Source organism: Aphelocoma coerulescens, chromosome 4 (genome assembly GCF_041296385.1).
Source record: "Aphelocoma coerulescens isolate FSJ_1873_10779 chromosome 4, UR_Acoe_1.0, whole genome shotgun sequence".
Lineage (NCBI taxonomy): Eukaryota > Metazoa > Chordata > Aves > Passeriformes > Corvidae > Aphelocoma > Aphelocoma coerulescens.
Window position 1 is genome coordinate 24,033,171 of NC_091017.1, and position 21,931 is coordinate 24,055,101.

The window sequence follows — 21,931 nt, forward strand, 5'->3', positions numbered from 1 at the left end:
GCAGTTTTTAAGTGTGCTCTTCTTACCCTTCACTTACCTACCATGTTTCTTGGTGAGGCATTTCCTTTATGAGCCTGACCTTTCTTTAGGGGACAAGAAAGGAATATTTTTACTTTGAGGAACAGAAGCCTAGAAAAGAACAACTTGAAAATACACTATTAAAAATTTTGGGGAAGAAATTCGCCCTTTGCAGGTGTACTTTGCCTGGCAAATACAGAGCAGCACACTGCTTAGCTGTGAACGAAGGGAGCTAGGAATTATCAAGTGCTGTTACAAAAGAAGGTGAAATATGGATTTTTCCCACTCCTGATGGAATTTACAGTATGTACTTGGCTTGTTTTCGTACGGAATCCTTACTCAGACAGCATTTCTCAGGCAACAACCGGGAAGAGAAAATAGTGGGAAGGGCTGTGCTCTGCTGAAGCTAATGATTCTAGTAAAATTCCTTGTGTTTCCATTTCATTTGAAATACTGCAAGACAGTGCAGGTCACTGGATTTATGTTACATTCTTGGAGGTGTACAGAAGTGCCACCAGCATATGTGTGATTTAATGACTGTGTAGGTAACTGGTTGTACCACAGACTCAGAAAAAACTGACTTTTCTTCATATCAGTAGGTAAAAAAAAAATTGCTGTACATGAAGAAATAATAATATTTCTACAGAAATAGAATTATTCTGTGAGCTTTTGTTGCATCCATCATATTTAAAATACATACATTTTGAAGGTGAGGGAAGGAAAACAGACATTTTACACAAACCATATATGCCATATAAAGCTTATATAAAACATACAAACTTTTAAAAACATTGAAACTGATGTAGCTGAATCTGAGTTAATAAGAAAAACAAGAATCCATCCACATAATTAATGGGAATTTGCTTGCCACATTTTGTGTCTTCTGGTCAATGTGTGAGGTGTGACACTTTTGCTTAGATGTTTTTATGCATTTATCCCTCTGTGTCTACATATCTTGATGTGTAAAGGTTGGGAGAGATCAAACATAATGCATGCAAAAAATAATAGTTAGATTCATCTTCCTTGCAGATCTGATTTGCTACAGCTAAGAGATACTGCCCCAGCTACTTAGCATTAATTGCTAAGACTGAAGCATTAGGTGGTGGAGTATGTTAAGAAAACAGCGTTTAATGAAGATTTGATTGTTATCACTAACATTAGAGCTCCGGCTAATGCTAATGAAATCTCACAAATGTTACAGCATCCCTGTTGAGTCTTATCTTCATTTTGATTCTGCATTTGAATGCTTAACATAGCCTCAGGCAGGTCAGCCTTTTAAGGAGGGTTGCCTTCACACTAAGAGGCTTTTCTTGCAAGAATTGTTCCATTAAGATTATGCATTACTTTTGACCTTGTTTGAGAGTGGATGTGGTGTGAATTTACTACTTCTTCCATCTAAATTACTTTCTTTTCAAGCCACTTTACTGCATGTTTGATGCCCTTTTTTTCTTCATTTTCTTTTAGTGATACAAATGAGGTAGACATCCCTCCAAACACCCGTGTAGGAACAAAACGTTATATGCCTCCTGAGGTGCTGGATGAAAGCTTGAATAGAAATCACTTTCAGTCCTACATCATGGCTGATATGTACAGTTTTGGACTCATCCTTTGGGAGATAGCAAGGAGATGTGTTTCAGGAGGTAAAGAGCTGGGAGATCACTTTTAATTGTGTCAGTGAACCTCGTATCTTCCCTTAGATCTTTTTCTCTGGGTGATTGTTTTTACAGTAATAAATTAATGTGGGTAAACAATACAGGTAACTCTCGTAATATCTGTTCTGTTATTAAAACTTATTTTAAAGCATGAGTCAGTGCTATTTCAACAGCAGAGGTTTAGATTGTATTTTAATGGCATGTTTGAAGGCAGTGGATGCCTGCACTGAGGAAGTAGGGAACTCATTTGGGGGCTTTTTCCAAAGGCATCACATTTCTGCTGAACTGGAGGTGTTCAGCTAATTTAACAGAAAGGAAATAGTGATTTCTTTGTTTAGTTAGAGTTAAATGAAAGGAGGAGGACAAACAATTTGGAGTTTGCTATGCTACTATTTGAAATAATCTGTTTACAAGACAAGTAGCAAAACAGCAGAGGGAAGTAACACTTATTACATCACTGTCATACCAGTGATGTGCTTCCTTTCCCTCTTTCTGCATGTAGAGTTCAGTGTAGTGCAGAAATGATGGGTGTTATTACCTCTGTTTTGCCATGGAGAAAATTAAATGGACAGAAATTACTTGGTAGCCGTTCCGTGCCAGTTTGGTGGCAAGGGTAGAGCATGTCTCTCTTGGGTCTCTGCTACCTTCACCATACTTCATGGGTCTTTAAATCTGCAGTGTTGTGCTGAATGCTCACCTTAGAGGAGCTGAATGTTGCCTATGAGTAGCAGGATCCCCATGTTTAAAAGCTGGTGATGTGTATTGCCATGTTTTGAGGCTAAATCTGTAATATTTTTGTCATTGTTGCTATGTACAAAGAATGGTGCCTTGCCATGTTCTGAAAAGGCACAGAAATGCACTTTGGTATATTCCAGGTCCACTGATAAGAAGGAGACCTAACTCAAGGTTAATTCTCTCTCAGATTAGTCTGATACAGTCCCTACATGAATAGCTCTTTCTGGGAGAACTTACTGGAGATTGCTGGACTGGACAGCAGAGGTAGAAACTGCCTCACTTGGCAAGTAATTACATTTTTGGATTAAGATACCTGGCCAGTCTTTACATGGCAATGGTTATATTGGAACTTGACTGTGGAATTAACTTCTAGGGCAGGGAAGTCCTTTTCAGGAGAAGTACACCCAACTGTTAAACAGTATGTATTGTATGGTCAATCTATTACAAAGTGAGAGGGGGAGAGGGGAGTGGAAGTTGTTTTCTGCAAGTGACAGACAACTAATTGCTTCTTTCAGGAATAGTTGAGGAATACCAGCTTCCATACCACGACCTCGTGCCCAGCGACCCCTCGTACGAGGACATGCGGGAGATCGTGTGCATCAAGAGACTGCGCCCCTCGTTTCCCAACAGATGGAGCAGTGATGAGGTATCTGTTGTCCCTCTTGACATGCTGTCAGTGCTTTTAATTGGAGCTAGTGAGTGAGATTGACCCAAGTCTGCAGCATTTTGAGGGAGGAGGACATTTTTCACTGCTGCTGCCACATTTTGGAATAGCAGCATGTAGATGAATATTCTGCAGGGAGATGAAAGATTTAGGTGGCACGAGATTTGTGAATGTGAAGGAAAAAGGAAACAACCTCCCTGGGCTATTCGAGGTCTTGTGCAACAGCCAGTGTGAGAAGATCTAACCACAACTCACCTTCCTCATCCTCTCCCTAGCCAAATCCCTCTGGGCATTCAGACAGGGGCTGGAAACACTGGAGGAAGGACTATCAGCTCCGGAAAGGGCTTTTGTGTGGTGACACTCAGTGTGTGTTTACTTTGCTACCACATGTGTCCAGGACTGGGGAGGCTCATTGAAATAGCTGCTCTTGATTAATTGGTTGGGATCCTCAGTAATCCCACCTCAGGCATTCTAGCAATAAGAGGTCAATTTGTTAGTAGGTAGTGCCTGTGTATTACCAAAAACGCATTACAAAAATCTGCATTAATCTGAAACACGTTTGGCTGGTCAGGGCAGCGCTGGTGTATTTATGCATAATGCCTGCCAGGGTCTGTACTGCCCTTAGGAAAGACCCTTTCCCTTCAGTTTTTCAGCATTGCCAAGAACTGCAGTCTCCTCTTTCACTGACCCGGGTGGGGCTTTCTCTCCCGCTTCTCTCCGCAGTGCCTACGGCAGATGGGGAAGCTGATGATGGAGTGCTGGGCTCACAACCCTGCCTCCCGGCTCACAGCCCTGCGCGTCAAGAAAACACTCGCCAAAATGTCAGAGTCCCAGGACATTAAACTCTGACTCTGCCAGAGGCAGCTCTGGTGGAGGCCCCTGGAAATGGACTTTCTTGTGCAGGCAGAAGTCCTGAAGATGTATCAAAAGTCTTTGCTAAGTACCTTGAATGGAGTCATGCTTAAGAGCAGCAGTGAGTTTTTGAGGAGACTATCCATTGCAAAAATCACCTGAATTTTGACATGCAAGATCGAAGAGGCTTGTCTGCTCTTGTTTACATGGGAAAATACAGTTTTAGTAACTGGTTTAAGATTATGCATGTTGCTTTCCATGAAAGCCACTTATTATTTTATTATTATTATTGTTATTATTATTATTTTGATTGTTTAAAAAGATACTGCTTTAAATTTTATGAAAATAAAACTTTTGGGTTAGAAGTAAAAAAGATGTATATTGTTACATTAAAAAAATTCGGAGGAAACTGCTGAAAATGAAAGCAAACCAACTTTTTCATTTCCAAAATGACTATTGCACTCCAGCATTAAAAAAAAAAAAAGGTGAGTGGGTCTGTGTAGCTCAGAGGAGCTGTAATGGAGACCACCTCAAAAGCCACCTATTTGTGGAGATAACTTTCCAAACCCTGAATGTGAAAGTGATTCTCACAGTCCAGAGATGGAGCCCAGTTGCATCCCTGCCATCCCTGTTGGTGTGGGTGGCCTGATTCCTGTGGGTGGCCTGTCCCAGGGAAGGTCATGCTTCACTCAAGGTAGTTGGGAACTGTTTGAATATGGTTTGGTGTGATTTGTTTAAAGAAGCTCTTCATGTTTCCAGGAAAACTGATGGGGATAGTACCACAGTGATAAACAAGTGCCCTTTTTCTTGGCTTTTTTTTTTCCCCTTTCTTTTCCCCACTGCAAAATAAAGTATTTTGTGTGTGAGTGGAAATGAAGTACACATTTGAGTCCACTGGGTAATTTCAAACTGCTAGCACCCACAACCAACCACTGAGTAAGAGGAAGTTCCTTGTGAGAAGGAATTACTAACTTGCTCTTTCATCTGTGTAAAAGTGAGGGGTCCATCTACAACCACAGCTGAGGAAAAGAAATTAACATCTGTGTTGCCTTTTTTAAGGGAAAGTGAAAAACCTCAACAATGTCCATTTCTGGGGTGGCAGTCATTTTTCCTTGAGTGTAAGGAGACCTGGTGCCTTGTGCTGTAATAGGAAGTGACAGGGAGAGGGAGCGTGGGACACATTAGATGGGTGGTGAGAGCTGGGAACTGTGGCCAGCAGTGGGTACCTGCCTCCTGCACTTCTGCTGTAGTGAGAGACACAACAAACAATTGGCTCAAGCTTTATCTGCGTTACTGTTTTGGGTGGCCTTCCAGCAGCCTCCACAGCTCGGGCAGCCACCGCACAGCAGTGACAGGCTCAGCTGCCGGGCTGGGGCTGTGTAGCATTTTGGTTCCCAGCAAGAGGAGCTGTCAGGGGGAGAAGAGCAATGGGAAATGTATTTACTGTCTTTCCCTGTTCCTCCTTCCTAAGCTTGCAGCAGTTGTAGCAATGCTAATGCTACAGAAGGGGAAGTGAGAGGTGAAATATACCCTGGGAGGTGTTTTCTTTGGAAAGGTTCTGTTCTTTGTCAGATTACCAAAACTGAGCTGCATGGGACTTACTGGTTTACCCTTTTTTACCCTTCATTTATTTTTTAAAATTTTCCTGGCTGCCTATGTTGTTTTACTAGATGGTGTTCAGCTTAATTTTGAAATAAGTCCTTACAAATGCTGCTTTGATTATGCTAAGCCTATTTCAGAACTTAAATAATTGCCATGCAGGATTTAGCCTCAGCACTTCTGTAATGCTTCTTTTTTTTTTTCCCTTTTTGGAGAAAACTGATTTATTTGTGGTAGGTAGGTGTATAATTGGGGTTTAGCTTAACAGCTCCCTGAAGGTATTTCTAGCTGGAAAATTTACCATTTTATACTTTCAAGCTAACAGAGAAAAATGCACGAATTCAAGAGAACCAGCAAGCCCTCCATGATGATAGGTGTTAAAAAGCTTAATCTGAAGTTTTTTTGTTAATTAGGCTGCTTTTTCTGCAGTGCAGTTTCCCTGCCTGTACCCAAATTTACCAAGCAATACAAAAAGAAAATCTCTGAGATTTAATACACCAAACACTGATCCCAGGAGGGGCAGTGATGGTTTCCCCATCCTTAAAACACATTTGTGAGGCTGAGAGCAGTTTGCTCCTCTCCTTGGCTGCCTTGGCTTTGAGATTTGTGGGCCAAAATGGGGACAACCCAGCCTCTCTTCACCTTTTTGTCTTAGTGAATGGAGCCATGGGTTTCTAGTCTCGTTTCTTTCCATAAAAGCCAGTGCACCCTGTGGAACTGAGGTTTCTCAGCCCCGAAGAAGCAGAGGGGACCTGCAGGTCCCAGGTTGCACAGCAGGGATGCTTCTTTCTTGCCTGTTTAGGTGCATTTCACCTCTGCCTTCCTCAAATAGATTATTTATTTTTTTTTTTTAAATTAGCAAAGCACTCCCCAGGAGTGTTTTGCTGGCTGGCAGACACGAGGCATGCTATGAATGCCCCTGGCACCTGCCATCACCATGTTGCAAGAGAAAGGGCCAGTCACTGGTTTCCTGAGCAAATCTTTCCTTTTTTTTTTGGTCCGGAAGAAAATGGTCTAAGATACTGGTTGATAGAGTACATAAAGTGTGTATGTTAAATGTTCAAGTTTATGTGTTTTTATATATATATAAAATATATATATATATATTCAGTTGCGAGTCTGGGATAGCTCCAGTATGTGGATTAAGAGTAAACTATTATGGATGAAAAAGCACTAAATAAAACATAATATTTATTTATGAAAATGCATAAATGACAAATCACTGCAACGGTGCTGTATAGGAAAATAGATAAATATATATATATATATATTTGACACACACTGAGAAAGCAAACAGTCTGCGGTTGTGTAACTAGTGCCTGCCTATTTTCTCCCAAGACCAGATTTTGCCCTCAAATCTCCTACCCACTGTAATCGATGCCATTGTGAAGGGCTATTCCTAAGGCCAAAAAACAGCCTAAGGCAAGCCTGGAGGTCTTTTGTTCCAGCACTGTGACGTTCGAGTTACTGCCTGCATGGGTGACTTTCTGTGACACTCAGCATGTCGTTATTAAGGTGTCAGCACTGCAGTGACTACAGGCTAGTATGCTTATTTTGCCAGGTGTGGCCTTTTTATGTCACTTCCATATTTTGGTAGTTTCAAAGGGCACACTGATGAGGGCTTGGAAGTCAGTCGTAAAGATAATTGTGGCTTCAGTGCCCACGGATCTAGAAATCCACTTTTCTAATGTAAATCATTCAAGGAAGTGTAGTTTAGTTTCTTTCTGGCGTAGGTGAGATGGCATAGGTAAGTGGGAGAAGAAAAAAAAAAGAGAGATGCCATCTAGCAACTGCTATCCTTTCTCTAGCACAAAGTTATTTCTATTAAAGAAAAGGTTGTCAATGTAGAGACTAAGAAACTAATTTGTGTTCTTTTTTGAGAACCAGTGCCTTATTAAACCTGTAAATACTGTAATTAGAAAACCTGGGGAACAAACTGTGTTATGTTGTATTTGTTCAAATTGTATATGGTTGTTTTAACATTTCCCCCCTCCAATAAAATTGTTTCCATCTCCCCATGACAGAGATTGCTATTTCCTTTTTATGTGCTTGAAAAGCACCATCTTTGCATTTCATTTCTCCAGCTAGATTATTTTGACCATGCCTCATTTTATTTATTTTATTTTTATGAGATTTCTTTTCCTCTGAGCAAACAAGTAAACAGCAATATGTTGCATATGTTTCCACTGGCATAAAAAGCATCACTTCTTTCACAACTCAATGAAGAGAAAAATAGTAATTAAAATAGTGTTATCACTAATAGAGCAGTCAGTCGTGTTTTGTGGCTGATTATGTAAATCTATAGAAACTCGGTATTAGCATAATATTTTTTTGAGACACCCACCCCCCCTTCATTCTGCCACATGTTTATGACTATTTTTGACTACTATTTTTAATAGCACAAGAGCCACAGGAGTCACCTGTGCACAAACTGAAGCTGGAATTCCCACCCCAAGCATCAGGTGAAAACGTTTCAGCCTAAATACCCAGCATCAGCTGAAACAGGCATTGCTGAGTGCTGAGACATGGGTTACCTACCTCTACATCTAGTGAGGTGTTTCTGTGCATTTGTACCTAAAACTGGAGCACTCCTCTCGTTCTGCAGGGCTGTGTTGCAGATTGAGCTCCATGTTTCCTAATGTTTAATTGCCTTGCTGGTTATTTTCAGAGAAGTGTGTAAATAATAGCAATTTTCCCTTGAGCTGCACAGCCCCTGCAGCTCTCCTGCTTTGCCCCAGACCGTCGGTGCTCAGTGGCATTGCAGTTACTCTCTAGCAGCATTTCTACAGCCCCTTGACCTGGCCACATCTAGGTGACAAAGCCCCATGCTTGATGTACATTGCCCCTGGCATGCCCCTGAATGCCACAGTTCTCAGGTGCAGAAAAATTTCTTCTGAGGAGATGTTTTCCCTTTTTGTAAAAAGAAACTAAAGACTCCACTTCCGAGCTTCCAGGAACTAAACAATTGAACACAAAGTAGGGTGTGGTTTTTTTCCAGTTGCTTATAAATATAATTTATTACCTGTTTAAAAATTCTTTCTTACACTTTGTACATGTCAGGCTGACAGAATAAATGCAGGCATTTACAAACAGAGGGAAGGAGAAAAAGGGAGGGGGGTAAGAGGCACACTCAGAACTAGTAAACCACACCTCCACTGTACAGCAATACAAATAATGCAATGGCTAGCACTTCTCCTGTAGTAAGTCAGTCTTTAGAAAAGGAATTGCATAGAAGATACAGCAATAGGGAAATCAAAACCAAAAGAGTTCTCCAGATCTGAATAGCAAAGAAAACAAATCCCACGAACCCCGGTAGAGCTGTGACATGGGAAGAGAAGGGAGAAACGTGATACACCTGGGTCACACAGATGTTTCATTTCCTGCAGGCCCTCCTTTGCTTTGGAAAGGTACTGAAGATACCCTCTTTTTTTTATCTTTCTTTCTTTTTTTTTTTTCTTCTTTCTTTCTCTTTTTTTTTTCCTCTTCAACAATAACAGAACATGTGTTAGCAAAAAGAGTCTACCACACAGATGTGAAAAGAGTAATGCCACAACTTCTCTCTCTCAGCTGTGTCACGCTCCCTGTTTCAAAGTAGGTTATTGGCTCTCGGCTCAGGTGTTTTTGCAAGGTACCTTGAAAAATCTGTGGGGAGAAGAGTGTTTTGCCTCTCCTTCCTGATTTTATTTGCTTTCCAGCCCAATTTTGCTTTTTATTTGTATTCTGCTAGCTCCCAAATTTACTGGCCAGAGCCAGATGGCAGCAGCCAAAGAAGCTCTAGGGCCCATGCAAGCTTTTCTCACCTCAGGGCTCTTGTCCCATCACTGCTGCAGGAGGACCTTCCCCAATTACATCCTGCTTCCTCACAGGCATCCCAGAGCTACTGACATGGCATGCCATGACATGGGATGCTTTGGGAGCGGAGGACAGGCCCAGGGTGCAGCACATGTAGCAATTAATCTCTTTGTAAGCAGTTGAGGAGACTGAACCACTAATAAGTGCATTTAACCAGCACCACAGAAAATGTGAAATACCTATTTGGGATAGAGGTTTGTGGGAACTCTGGACTATTATTATTATTATTATTTGCTTTTTTTACAGACAGAGTTTATCAAAGGACTTTCAGATAAGGGATTTTCAGATTTCAGGGAGCAGGTGTCAAGTTTAAACAACAAGTAAGTAAATCAACAAAATGCTCCTATTCAAGCAAGGAGCCTGACCTACCAAACATGAGGCCTCATTTCTGTGGCCTTAGTTCAAGTCCAGTTCCAGTTACTTGCCATTTGACCTTGCAGTGATGGTACACTGAATTTTGACCTTGACCATGACCTTCTCATTCAAAAGTTGGTATAATAAGAGGATGCCCATACCTAATGTGAGAGCTAAAAGCCTCCAGCAGCAGTGTCCTTTGTTTTTTCCTTTGTCTTTATGTACACACACACTTACTTTGCCTTTCTGTTGAAGTCCCACTTCAAAGGATGTCTGAGATACGTGCTTCAGCATTTAAAAATCTGCAGTGCAGCTTGTTTTATGAACTCAAGGTTTCACACACAAGCTAGGAATCAATTGCAGTGGTGACCCCAAAGTCAGTAACTCACTGGAGTCCTTGTGGGAGAAGGCCCAAAGGTTTGGTTTCCATTCTCAAACCACTCTTTGCACCACTTGACATCAAGCAAACCAGCCTGCAGTGAGTTACTTCATGGCCAGATGGGAGCCAGGGTAATACCTGAAAAGACTTCTGAACACTCAGTAAGATTGTTTACAAAGTGCCCTGGACACAAGATTACAAAAACCCCAAGCCAACCTCAACAATATCATTGTGTTTAGAAATGAACCTCAGAGCTCTGGTAACTACTTGGTAGAGCATACAATGGTCTCAGGGCCCCCCCACCCCTCCCTTCCCCATGCCCCCTGCCCCCAAAAGAAGGAGAAAAGGAGAACCCAAAAGAAACTATTGTAGGTAGCAATACAAGACATTAGGACACTGTCCACAATGACAGGCTTACAGCATGTAGATACATTTATTCTATATGTAAGCAACAGAAATAGCAGGAAACCCAAGGAATGGACATGTTTTGCTCTGTGGGTATGGCAGACTCCAACATGTCTCATGAGTGTCTGCATTTCTGCCAGCGAGACGGAAAAAAGTCTTGGTCTCCCAATAAAGCAAATCTTGACTGGAGAGACTTCACTGCTGCAAAATTTTCAAGATCCACTAAAACAGCACTTAGGTCTTGCACTGTTTAGCAAAACACAGTGGATCAGTTGTGATCATAAATTTAAAAAAAAAAAAACCCCAACCAAACCCCAAACTTACCCTATACACTGACAGTCACCTTTACAAGAACACAACACAAAGAAGAACTGAAGAAAAAAAAAGTAAGGTGAAAAGGACTGCCTCTGATAAATGTTTCTTACTCGGAAATGAAAGGTTTTCCTTGAAGTCAGTAGATATTTTATATATATTTATATAATATATATACTATTTATAGCGCTAGCGATCAACATGTAATGAAGAGATGGTGTGAAGAGCAGCTAAACTGCTCCAGTACAAAGCCAAAGGTGAACAACTAAAAGGAAAAGCATTTTTAAAAATAGTAGTAACTGGAGGGTAGGAAGCCTGCAGCCTTTTTTTTTTTTCTTTTAAAGCAGATGTGCTTACCTGACATAAAATCTTACAACCACTTTTAAAGAGTCAGTTCTGCCAGTCTTAGTCAGAGCCACCCCACAGGAAGCCTTTTCCCGTGCGACGTTGCTGAGGCGGCAGCGACACGGTGGAGTGGGGGCTCAGCCCCACGAGATGGCACTATGTCCATGCAATCCAGGCGGAGGAACTGCTGCTGGGTTTTCTCCCACCAAAAATAACATCCTGAGCTGATCTGGCTGCCCTTGCTTCCTGCCTGCTCTCCTGGGGGCAGCAGGATGGGGATGCTGAGTGGTGAACACCACCAGCCAGAGCCCTCTCCCACAGTGCACGCTCTGCCACTGCCATTCCCCCTGAAAAAAAAGAAAAAACTGAGCAAAATTAATGCAGGGAAGTGTGAGGTGAGGTGGGAGCTGCTGCTAGCAGCAGTGGCAAAGAATGGGTGCAGAGCTGCTGCGATGAGCTGTGGCTCTGAGGAGGAACCTTTCCCCGCTTTTTGCTGCCCTGTCAGGGCTGAGGCAGCCCCAGGGGCCGTGCTGGGACCCCGTAAAGGCCTTTGGAGCAGGTGCTGGAGAAACCATCCAGCCTGTGATAGCAGCAGGGGATTGCAGGTGGTTTCTGAGCAGCCAGGGTGGAAGAAGAGTGGCTTCACCACCCAGTGGCAGTCATGCTGCTGCCCTAGTCATGTTCAGTGATGAAGGGTTATGTTCTTGACCTCCAGCCACCTCTGTGGATGCTCCTCTTAATCAGAGCATGCATTTTTCCTCTCAATAAATCCCCTTCACTGTGATGCTGGGAAAGGAAAATGCCCCAGAACACTGCGAGAAAGTTGTTCACCTGCCTCTTGCAGAAGGCATCAGAACACGGGTCAGAGAGCTGGCCAAAGGAACAACAACTCACAGCAATACTGATAACTGTGAGACACTTTGAGGCCTGATCCTGGTGAGAAGGGTGCACGTGCTGGCCACCTGGAAAAAGCTGAGAGCTGGGGAGCACCAGTGAGCCTGGGGATCAGCCAACACAGACTGAGCCAAAAAGGCCAAAGGGACAAAGGGCAGTTCAACTCCTGCAGCCGCCTTGGAAGGAGAGTCACGCAGGAGGGACACGTGGAAAAGGTGAAGAAGCACAAACTAAACACAACTGATTGCACCTAAAGGTGGCACAGGAGGGATAAAAGCTGAGACCTATCTTTAAGAGCCATTTTAGTGCTCTAAGGTGAGTAAAAGATGTGGAGAACGGAGCCCCAGTCCAAGCCTCCTGATGCTGAAAGCAAAATTTCCATTAGCATTGCAGTAGGCTGCATCTGATGCCAAAGGTGAAAAAGAAGATGCTTGTTTGTTGAAAGGATGCCCATGGAATCTCCCTATTAAGAGAAGGCGGGGCTTATACAAGCAAAATGCACACAGATGTTGAAAGTTACAATGCATGTGCTCTGGTCTCCAGTTTTTACTGAAATGCTGGTTTGCAAGCTGCCCGGTTACCTCTTACAAGGAAGGGAACTTTTTGTGCTCACTACCCGGCAGTCAATCTAAACCTGGTCAGGGACCTGAGAAATTATAAGCAAAAAGGGCCAAGCCCATGGAAATGTCAAAATGAAAAAGAGGTCAGATGAAATTTTCGTTTCATTTTGACCAATGACATTTTCAAAATTACCTTCAAAGGCGCGATCTGGTGAGCCTTGGGGAGAGCAAAATCAAAACCACAGAAGAGAACAAGCTAACTCCAGTCTCGGGAAGCGTATGGGATGGTAATGCACACGTGGGCAGGGGCATGCATGTGTGCACAACAGCAATAACCAGGGCCCAGCTGGGAACCTGGAGTGGATGGGTTGGGGCAGAAAGCATTTCTGTGCCAGACGTAGAGGACAGCTCAGTCTGGCAGTAAAACTACTGCAATCCTATGCGCTGTCATGTAGCAAAGAGTCAGAATTTTCACTGAGCAGAACAAAATACATTTGCAGGGACAACCACTTCTGGTTTGCTCCTTTTGCAAAGTTCCCACTTCACCTGTTTTCTGGTGGCCAAGAGGGCCATGGCTGTAGGGGGACAAGTGTTCCCTCGCCAGCCATCGAGGACTGCAAACATGCAGTGGGTGGTGGGTTTCAGTGAGACCTGCAGCTCTGTGGGGAACTAACAGGAGCTGCTGGCTCTTAGAATGCTACAAAACAAAACAAAAACTATGGAGGCCCACCTTTGATGCACAAATCAGGTGGTGGATGTCTGTGCCTCCACATGCTTGCACCTGTGGTCAGGAACCAGTGGTCTTTGTGTATTCGCACTGGGAGGCCATCTCTGGTTCACAGCCACCTCCGGACAGGACTGCTTCTTGGAGCAACCTGGGGCACCAGGGTGGTGCAAAACATGCCAGGGTCCGACACTTGGTGGGTGAAGATCAGCAGAGTGTCCTCAGTTCATGCTGCCTTGGCTCTGGGCGTGGAGCACAGCAATGCTAACACAAAGTGAGCAGCCTGTGGGGGCTGGCAGAGGACTTTGGAGGAGGAGTACAATGACAAAGGGAAGGACAGACGGCATAGAGAGGGAAACGTCTTAAAAGACCTTCAAGGAGGGGACAACAGGTTCCATAAAACCAGAAGTTATTCATTCTGCTGCTGACAAAATCAGAAATAAAGTAATAATGGTAATAATAATAGTCATTATAATCCTTGCACTAGATACTAATCAGTAAATAACTATCATAGCAACTTCTCTTTTTTATTTTTTTTCTGGGTTTCTCCCTCTTCCCTCCAACCACTCCGAATTGCATATCTGGCCCCTCATATAGCAAAGGGGTGGAAAGGGTGTGAATTAAAAATTAACTCAGATCCTTCATTCCCCACTGTCTTAGAGCTATTCTCCACACAGGCTCAGTGGGACTGTCTTGGGGAAGGAAGGGAATGTTTTGTGTGTTCCTGCTTATCAGCCAGAGTACCTGCTTTCCAGATGCACACCCTGATTTTCTTGGTTTGTTTTTTGTTTTTTTTTTTTTTACAAGTAGGTCTAGGAAACAGAACAATGACAGGAGGATCATTGCGAGACAACCAATGTGCGAATTGTATCCAAAATCTGAATTCACCAGAAACCAATAAGCTGAAATAGCCACAACCAACTGTCCATAGCCTTGTCTAGAATGGCTTTAAACAAAAAATATAAAGAGCCATGGACAGCCTCCTTACCCCTGTCCAGAATTTGATGTAAACAACATCCATAGAAACTCGGATTGTTAAGAAAGTTTATCCATATATCTGGATAGCAATAAAAAGCGTTTCCTAGGAAACTGTAAAAACCTGTACCAAGCAGTGTACAGCCAAGCCGAGAGGAACATTAGGTTGATTTATATTTCCAAGGTACAACTTTGCATGATCTCTTTCTGATCCTGTGACAATGTACAAGGAGAGCACGTGTGAAGGTCAGGGCTGGTTTTTCTTGTTTGCTTGCTTGCTTTCTTCTCTGAAATGTCTCTTGTGTCATTGGTCTGGGTTTTCATTTCAATTCTTGTTTGCAATAACAGGGCATTACCGCTCCCTGTGTCTGTCCTTCCTGGTCATGCCAAGGCTGCATTAGTAATTTCCTTCTGCTGCCAAAGAAACAACCGTTTCGTGTCTTCCCATTTCTTCAAGAACTGCTGCCAGCATGCTCAGGTTGCCATCAGGGAAATTCTGAGCTTCCCAGAGATCCAGGATCACCCCGGTGGGGCTTGATTTTGTAGCAAAATAATTTAAGTACCTGCAATGAGCCAAAACGAAACTCAGTTTTTTTGAGCTGCATGGAAACTATCTGAATTCATATTTCAACCCATCCCTGCTGCTGGTGCTGTCAAGGTGCTCATCCCCTGTGCAGTCAGCCTGACCAGCCTGTACATCTGCTTTCAGTGGGACTTTCACCAGGATGTTCTTGCACATACATTCCTCCCTAGGAGCTTCCCTGCCTGATCACATACAGGCAACCCTGCTCACCTGTCCAGTTTCAGCTTGTGGGCCAGCATCCGCCAGTCGTGGCCCCTGGTCTGGGGAGCATCCAGGCTGCTGCACAGCTTCTGCCTTATCGGGAGCGGGATGCTGAAAGCACTGGGCCCTACGATGGTGGTGATGGTGCCTGCTGTGTCCATGGGAGGATAATCGATGCCAGTAGGCTCCTGAGATTGGAAAGGCAGAAAAAAAGCCTGAACAACACATCAGTTTTGTCACTGGGTAAAGAGACAATTGTAGAACTACATCCTCTGAACCTCAGGGCTTTTACTTGCAGCCCTCTGCTAATCTAGTAAACACTAACATAAACATGCTAGTCCACTGGAAAAGAGAAATATTTATAATCAGCTATGGGTAGACAAAAGATTGTTTTTCCCTCCTCTTGCTTTGGAGGGTGAATTTTACTATATCTGGACAAAAAGGCCAGCTTAATTAATCACTTACTGGAAATAACAAAACATCAGGCATTCAGACAAATTTTGGAGCAAGTTGCTACTACTAGAGCAGAACTGGGCTTTCCTGGAATGGCTGAAAAGACCCCCTTTCCAGAATATTCCAAAGTGTCCCACCAAGCCAGCACCAGGCTCACACCACTGACATCCCTCTGGGAGCACCCAAGCCCCCTGAAGCTTCTGATGCTGTGCAGACCACAGACAGAGAGTCAATACCACCCCAGGCACAAGCTGAGCCCTCATCCTCATGCAGCTTTGACTCTGGAAATAGATGGAGAGCATGGAGAGCTCAGGGCAGGGCTGGGGGTGGTGGGCGGCAGTCATTGCCCCCTCTCCCCAGGACAAAGGGGGCAGTGTGCTCAAAGGCAGTGTGGCAGCAAGCATTTCAAGGGAAAAGTCAGATCCAAAGCCAGCTTGTCCCCTGCAGGTGTGGTTTTGATGCTCTTTGATGTGGTCCTCCCAGCTGGAGGGGTCCCCATGACACTGCTGGTAACACTACTGGGAATAACAGCAGTTGGCTCTTCTGGGCAAGGATTTTGCCTTCTCATTGGCCTGGATGGATTTAGTGCTGGTAGCTGGTAGGACAATGGTAGCTGGTCAATTTGTGTGGTTGGGTTTGTTTAGGAACAGCGAGGTCCTGCGGGGACCATGATGGAAAAAGCAGCAAACGTGACTGGGTCTGCCCTCATGCTTCTCAGTCTATTTCTCAATTTGGTCTTCTTTTCTAGTAAAAATGGGGAGCTGCTTCTCCTCCCCCACTGCCAAATCACAGCCCCAGGCAGCCAGAAACACTCAGGCCAAAGACTTGTCATTAAATGTCGATTTGTTTTCTCCTCTGTGGACTGTCTTGTTGCTTAGTGTCAAACTGGCTGTTGGGAAGGAGCTGTAATACCTGAAACTGTCTTAATGCCAGGCAGCTCCTGGCTTAAGTTGCAATCACAAACCCCCCAAGGAGTTTGCTGGAGATGCTCACAGTCCTGTGCAATCCCTGGTTTATCCCCCAAAAACATATTCAGAGATGGAAAGGGGGGAGCCAATGTCCACAAGCAATGCACAGAATTAAAACTTTTGCCTCTACTCCTTCATCTACACCAATTAATTCTCTTCCACTGTATAAATATGATTTTTTTTGCCTTTTTTTTTCAAAGACACGGCATTTTAGGCAATCAGTGAAATTTCTAACCAAGGAAGGTTTATGCCACACTGTAATGTCCTCAGTTAACATGTCGAATGTAGCATCTGTACTTGGGTGCCAAGGCTCTGTGTCACAGACTGCCTGCCCCAACCCCACTGCCCCACTGCTGCTGGGCAGCAGGCACTGCCCAGGAGCCAGGAAAAGGACATGCCTGACACTGGTGCTGCATGCAGGCTCACCTTCACTGGGAGATCAGAAGCAGCAGTAGTGTGGTGACAGTGCCACTGCAGACAGAGAACCTTTTCTTTATATTCTGGGCCAAAGGACAAAGGTGCTGTCCTGGCCCTCAAGGGGCCTGCAGCCCCAACCTGCAGGTTGCTGCAGAAGGGGCCCAGGTATCTGTGGCATTGCCCTGTGGCTCTTCTGTGTGAGTATCAAGAGTACAAGATAAAAAGAGGGCTTCAAAAATGAAGCATGGGAGACCCTTATCAAAATTTTCCTCCTGCTTTGCAAATGTGTGTTTTGGCACTCACTGCATTTGTATTTTTGAAGTCCCAGTGGTAGATACTGTATAAAGCCAGTATAAGACAGTTTAATCTGCAGAAGTTTTACATCCTTTGCAGGGGACTAAAAAGAAAGCCCATCAAGGGAGGATGCAGGAAACTGTGTTTCTAAATTTTTATTTCAGTGTGACAGAGGCAGAGAAGCAGATCCAGCAATAAAGAAAGATGCCAGCACAGTCCTGCAATGCCTAACCACTAGCTAGATACCACTAGCCTAACCTCAGAAGAAAAGTGAGGAACCATAGCTCTGGTTTCCTGATGCCTGGTCTGATGTTTTTATCATGTTTCTAGAGGCATACATTGGTTTCCAAGTTGCAGTTATTACCCCGACTTATCATCAAATCTCTGAGTTTTAGGATTTTTTTCTTAGCTGACCCTATATCCCAGCTCTTAGCAGCCCAAGGTCCTCCTGTCCCTTGCTGGAGTTTGGGAATATCACAAGGTGTCAAAAACAAGGGGCAATTTTGCAGGAGGCAGCCTTGATCGCCGTGGTATTATTCATTCCCTCTATTCATCCTTGATGGATAGGATCACAGCACAAGACAAGAATATTATCCTGTTCCTTCTGAATCTATTACCAGGCCCTATTACACACAACCAGCTGAAGATGATTATAGTGTATACTTGCATTTCATTAAAGTTACTTTCAGTTCTTTCTCTTCTCTGTGAGGTTAAATTAGTGATTACCTCAATGCAGCACTTATTACAATAATTGTTTATGATGCTTGTTTTACCATCTGTCCTTAATGCTGTGTAGTCCCCAGATGAATCTGTAACTTTACACCCACTAACCAAGCAGATGTTAGGGGTAATGGTGCTCACTGTCAGAGCCCTACAGCACAAGAAACTTTTGTCTCTGCTCTTGCAGCCCTTCCCCAAGCCAGCCAGCAGTAATTGCTGCCCAAGAGTCTGCTCCTCGTAGCTGCCAAGGATACCAGGGATAAAACACACCAGCACATTTTCTGGAGCCAGTGCCACTACACACCTGAATATGTTGCTCCATCTCAGTCTCGAGCTTGACTGCCCCAAGGAACAAAAATTCTCCAGGTGCTACGTAGCGCTGGCAAAGATGTCCCTAAACTTATGATAATATTTCTTCTGGACATCAAAAGAAAAATTGCCAATAGTCAGGATTTGTAGCAGTAGCAAAATATGAGGAGAAGACTTTACTGCAACCAGCCCATCTGATATTCCCTACTGCACAGCAGCTATTATGTGGGATCAGAGGGGAGTGGCTCATGGAACATACAGCACTGACAGGGAGCTCTCCCTCCAGGGAACTGTCAGGCATGATGGGTCTCGTGGACTGCCAAGGAAACAGCACCATGTAAGCTTCATGAGATGTGCTAGGGAGCGGTAGGCAAAGAGCTCCTCCATCTAGACAAAGAAAGGCAGCACTAGTAGAGAGATCAAAGCTGCTCTCCTCTGCCTTGAAGGAGGGATGCTTCCTTCCAGATGAGAGAAACTAAGGAAAAATGCAACTGGCGATACAAAGCAGTGACTTAATCCATTCTTTAGGTCCATGCCAGCAGTCAGGAGGAAACTGGAAAGCACTAAAGAGGTAGCAATGGGAAAGGTCATACTTCCTTGGCCTTCCCATGTTCCTGCAGTTGGACAGAAAAGTACACAAATATCATTTACCTCTGAGACAGAACAGTTGAGCTGGAAGATCTGTCCTTCTCCTTCGACCTGCCGCACACAGAGCTTGCATACCAGCTCCTGGGTATTCAGACTGAACCTTTCCAGTGTGAAGGTGCAGTGCAGGTTCCTTTGACATCCACTCCAGATGTGGTAAAAGGGAATCTCCTGCAGGAGGAAAGCAAAAATGCATAGTCAGGGAGGGATGTGGGGCCAAGGCATGGATGCTGTATGACCAGAGACTGCAGGCTCCATGCTAAATGTGACTGCAAATGGTCCAGGGGAAAAAAATATCCATGGAACTATAGCCCGACTCCTGGTGTTTTTAAACACACCTGTGTGTGACAGTGTTTCTTGAAGCCTCACTGCTAACATGCAATGTGAATGTTTTGTTATGCTCACCTGGTATTTAGCCAGCAGTTTGCTCTTCCAGAGAGAATGGGCAATGTCATGAATGGAGAGACGGAGGTTGTGGGTGCTTCCCTTAAAATTCAAAGCTTTGGGCTCCTCCAAAAGCTGCCCTCCCATCTGCTGCTCAAGCTGGAGGACCTCCTGCAGTATTGCAATAAAAAGAAGAAAGTGGTCAGGTTTCACCAAGACAGCACACCGCTCTTCTGAGTCCTCACGATTGTCTGCTGTAGATGCTGTAACTTGTGTAACACAGATTAAGAGAATACACAGGCACTGCAAAGAATTGTGTGTCCCTGTGAACTGCAACTGCATTAGTGGATCTGATAACAACCCTCTCGCCTCCTTCATCCAGAAGCAGCCCAGCAGTAATGCAGGCACCTCTCCCCCGGGCACCACAGTGTTCACTCATATGTCCTGTAAGCAGAAGCTCAGTTCTGTGCTGTTATATGGAATGCAAAGACTTTGCATGCAGTCACTGTTTGAGCACAGAAATAGATCAGTCTTCCCCATTGCTCATCAAACTGGACATCTAATGGTAGCTTTACTATCTTGTTTTTGGAAACTCTAATTTGTGTAGGTCCTGCTGACATGGGACCTGTGTATACCACTGGTCTTTCAGCTCGTGGCCTCCTGACGAAGCGCCCCATGACAGAGCAGTACAGGAGATAACAGACACCTGCACCGACACTGTCCAGCAGGATGGCTTGGGAACAGTGCAAAACATTGTGATGGAGCATTTTGTGCATACAAATACACAGGTTCAGGGCTACTGAAATATTGATCACGTGATTAAAAGTCAGCAAGCCAAGGGTCTGGTCATTTTCCGAAGCTAAATATAAGCTTGTAATTGACCACAGTGGAATGCTGCCTACAAACAACCTAATTGTAGACCACATGGAAGAAGCAAGTACAAAGGCAACTCCATGAGACCCATTAGAAACCAACACAGCCAATCTCAGTCACATTTAATTAAAAGAGTCAACCAACTAACCAGTCTCCTGTGGCCAAAGACAATCACACACTGTGGGGGTGCTCAAGGAACACAGGGGCACGCAAAACCAGGATACCGCCCCAGGGCAAAAAAGGAGCCCCCATTTCAGCTAGCCTACTCCTGACCATTTTCAGGGAGGTAGTAAACATATAACAAAAGCATCTGGCAGATCCTAAAGCTAAAACTATGTTCTTTTATTGGCCATTAGAGGAAAAGAAACAAAATCAGAAAACCTTTCAGATTAAGGTTATGCCAATGAACCAGTTACAGCTTCTTTCCAGTGCCACCTAATTACTTCATCAAGATGTCTAAAGAGCAATCGATAGTAATTATCTGATTACCATAGATCTTCATTATGTTCCAATTACCTCCCTGGAAGGTCCAGAAGATGACTGGTGGAACTGTGTGAGCTAATTGCAGATGCCAGCTCTCAGGCATGCGGAGCCTGGGTGCTGAGGAACTGCTCCTGCCCATGCTGCACCAGCTCTGGGAGTTGCACTACTGTGGAGGGAAACTGCACCATGATGCTGCACCATCCCACCCACCAGATCTGGGTGTCTAGTTTTAACATCCCACTTCTGGTATCCGCCCTGGGCCACAGTAGCTCTTCCACATGCTCTAACTGGTGGATGCCGAGCAGCCTGTGCTTCTCCCATGCCACTTAGCTAATTAACTCAGAATTAATTTGGAGCCATGGCTTGCACAGCCCTTCAAATGCTCTGGCTGGTTCCTGCCATACAGCATTTTTTTAGAGCAGTGCTTATCCTGCTGGCTGGCATCTCTATGTCCTCCTGAGCCAAAACCTGAGCTGCATATTGCTCGCCCCATGCTGAGGTGGCTGTGGTCACCCTGCCCATTGTCTCTGATCACCCTGTGAAGCAGGAGTTATTTCCTAGGAGAGGGAGCTGTGTAAGGCATCACTCCATCACCCATGACACCAGAACAGCCGCAGCCGGGGCGCCCTCATTAAAGGGGCACAAGCAAACAACGGTGTTCAGTCCAAGCTGTGCCTGTCTTCAGTTAAAGCAAAAATAAGCATTAAATAACAGAGAGAAGATCACAGGCCTATTGTGCCCACTTTTGGGTGGTTTTTTGAAGAGAGTTACTGTGCAGCACAAGACAGCTCGGGGGATGTCACCCTGCTACAGCCTGAAGTGCTTTGCATGCCCCCAGTGTGGGAGGCAGCTGTTTCCATGTGTCTGGCTGCTCAGCCCTCACCACGCTGGCCACACAAAGGTCACATACCTCAATCTCAAAGATATACATCAATAAAGAGAGAAAAGCAGCTGGATTTCTTTATAATTATCTTATTATTACTTTTTTTCTTTTCTTTTCTTTTTAACCTTGGACATCCCCTTCAAAGTGCAAAAATTAGCCTTAAAAAAAGATGCCAATGCTCAAGGTCACAACTCCCCTCACCCTTGCCCAAAAAGCATTTTTGTGAGCACCTCATCCAGGTGGCTCAGGACCCTGCAGGGCAGAGGATGCTGCATGTGTGATCAGCACCGAGCCCATGCTGCTCCATGGCCACCAGGAACCTCACTAAGCTGCTCCCACAGTAACTGAGCCCTTATTGATGGCAAATCATTACACTTCCCTACTGTACTGCGGGTGCC

The 21,931-nt window shown here is 44.4% G+C and overlaps 2 protein-coding genes across 17 annotated transcripts in view; one reads left to right on the top strand and one right to left on the bottom strand.

The window, feature by feature from the left end:
• BMPR1B (bone morphogenetic protein receptor type 1B) overlaps positions 1 to 7,790 on the top strand; it is a 258,012-nt gene extending 250,222 nt beyond the window's left edge. For all 14 annotated transcript variants that reach the window (XM_069013108.1, XM_069013102.1, XM_069013107.1 and 11 more), the window contains 3 exons: positions 1,483 to 1,658; positions 2,921 to 3,051; positions 3,793 to 7,790. In XM_069013108.1, coding sequence (XP_068869209.1) covers positions 1,483 to 1,658; positions 2,921 to 3,051; positions 3,793 to 3,918 — 433 coding nt within the window. In that variant the 3' untranslated portion in view covers positions 3,919 to 7,790. The remainder of the gene's footprint in view (positions 1 to 1,482; positions 1,659 to 2,920; positions 3,052 to 3,792) is intronic.
• Positions 7,791 to 10,449: 2,659 nt separating this feature from the next.
• UNC5C (unc-5 netrin receptor C) overlaps positions 10,450 to 21,931 on the bottom strand; it is a 252,542-nt gene continuing 241,060 nt past the window's right edge. For 2 of the 3 annotated variants that reach the window (XM_069013117.1, XM_069013118.1), the window contains exons 14-17: positions 19,316 to 19,465; positions 18,917 to 19,081; positions 15,114 to 15,292; positions 10,450 to 14,883 (exon numbers count right to left, since the gene is read on the bottom strand). In XM_069013117.1, coding sequence (XP_068869218.1) covers positions 14,718 to 14,883; positions 15,114 to 15,292; positions 18,917 to 19,081; positions 19,316 to 19,465 — 660 coding nt within the window. In that variant the 3' untranslated portion in view covers positions 10,450 to 14,717. The remainder of the gene's footprint in view (positions 14,884 to 15,113; positions 15,293 to 18,916; positions 19,082 to 19,315; positions 19,466 to 21,931) is intronic. The other variant, XR_011150534.1, reaches the window with a different exon arrangement.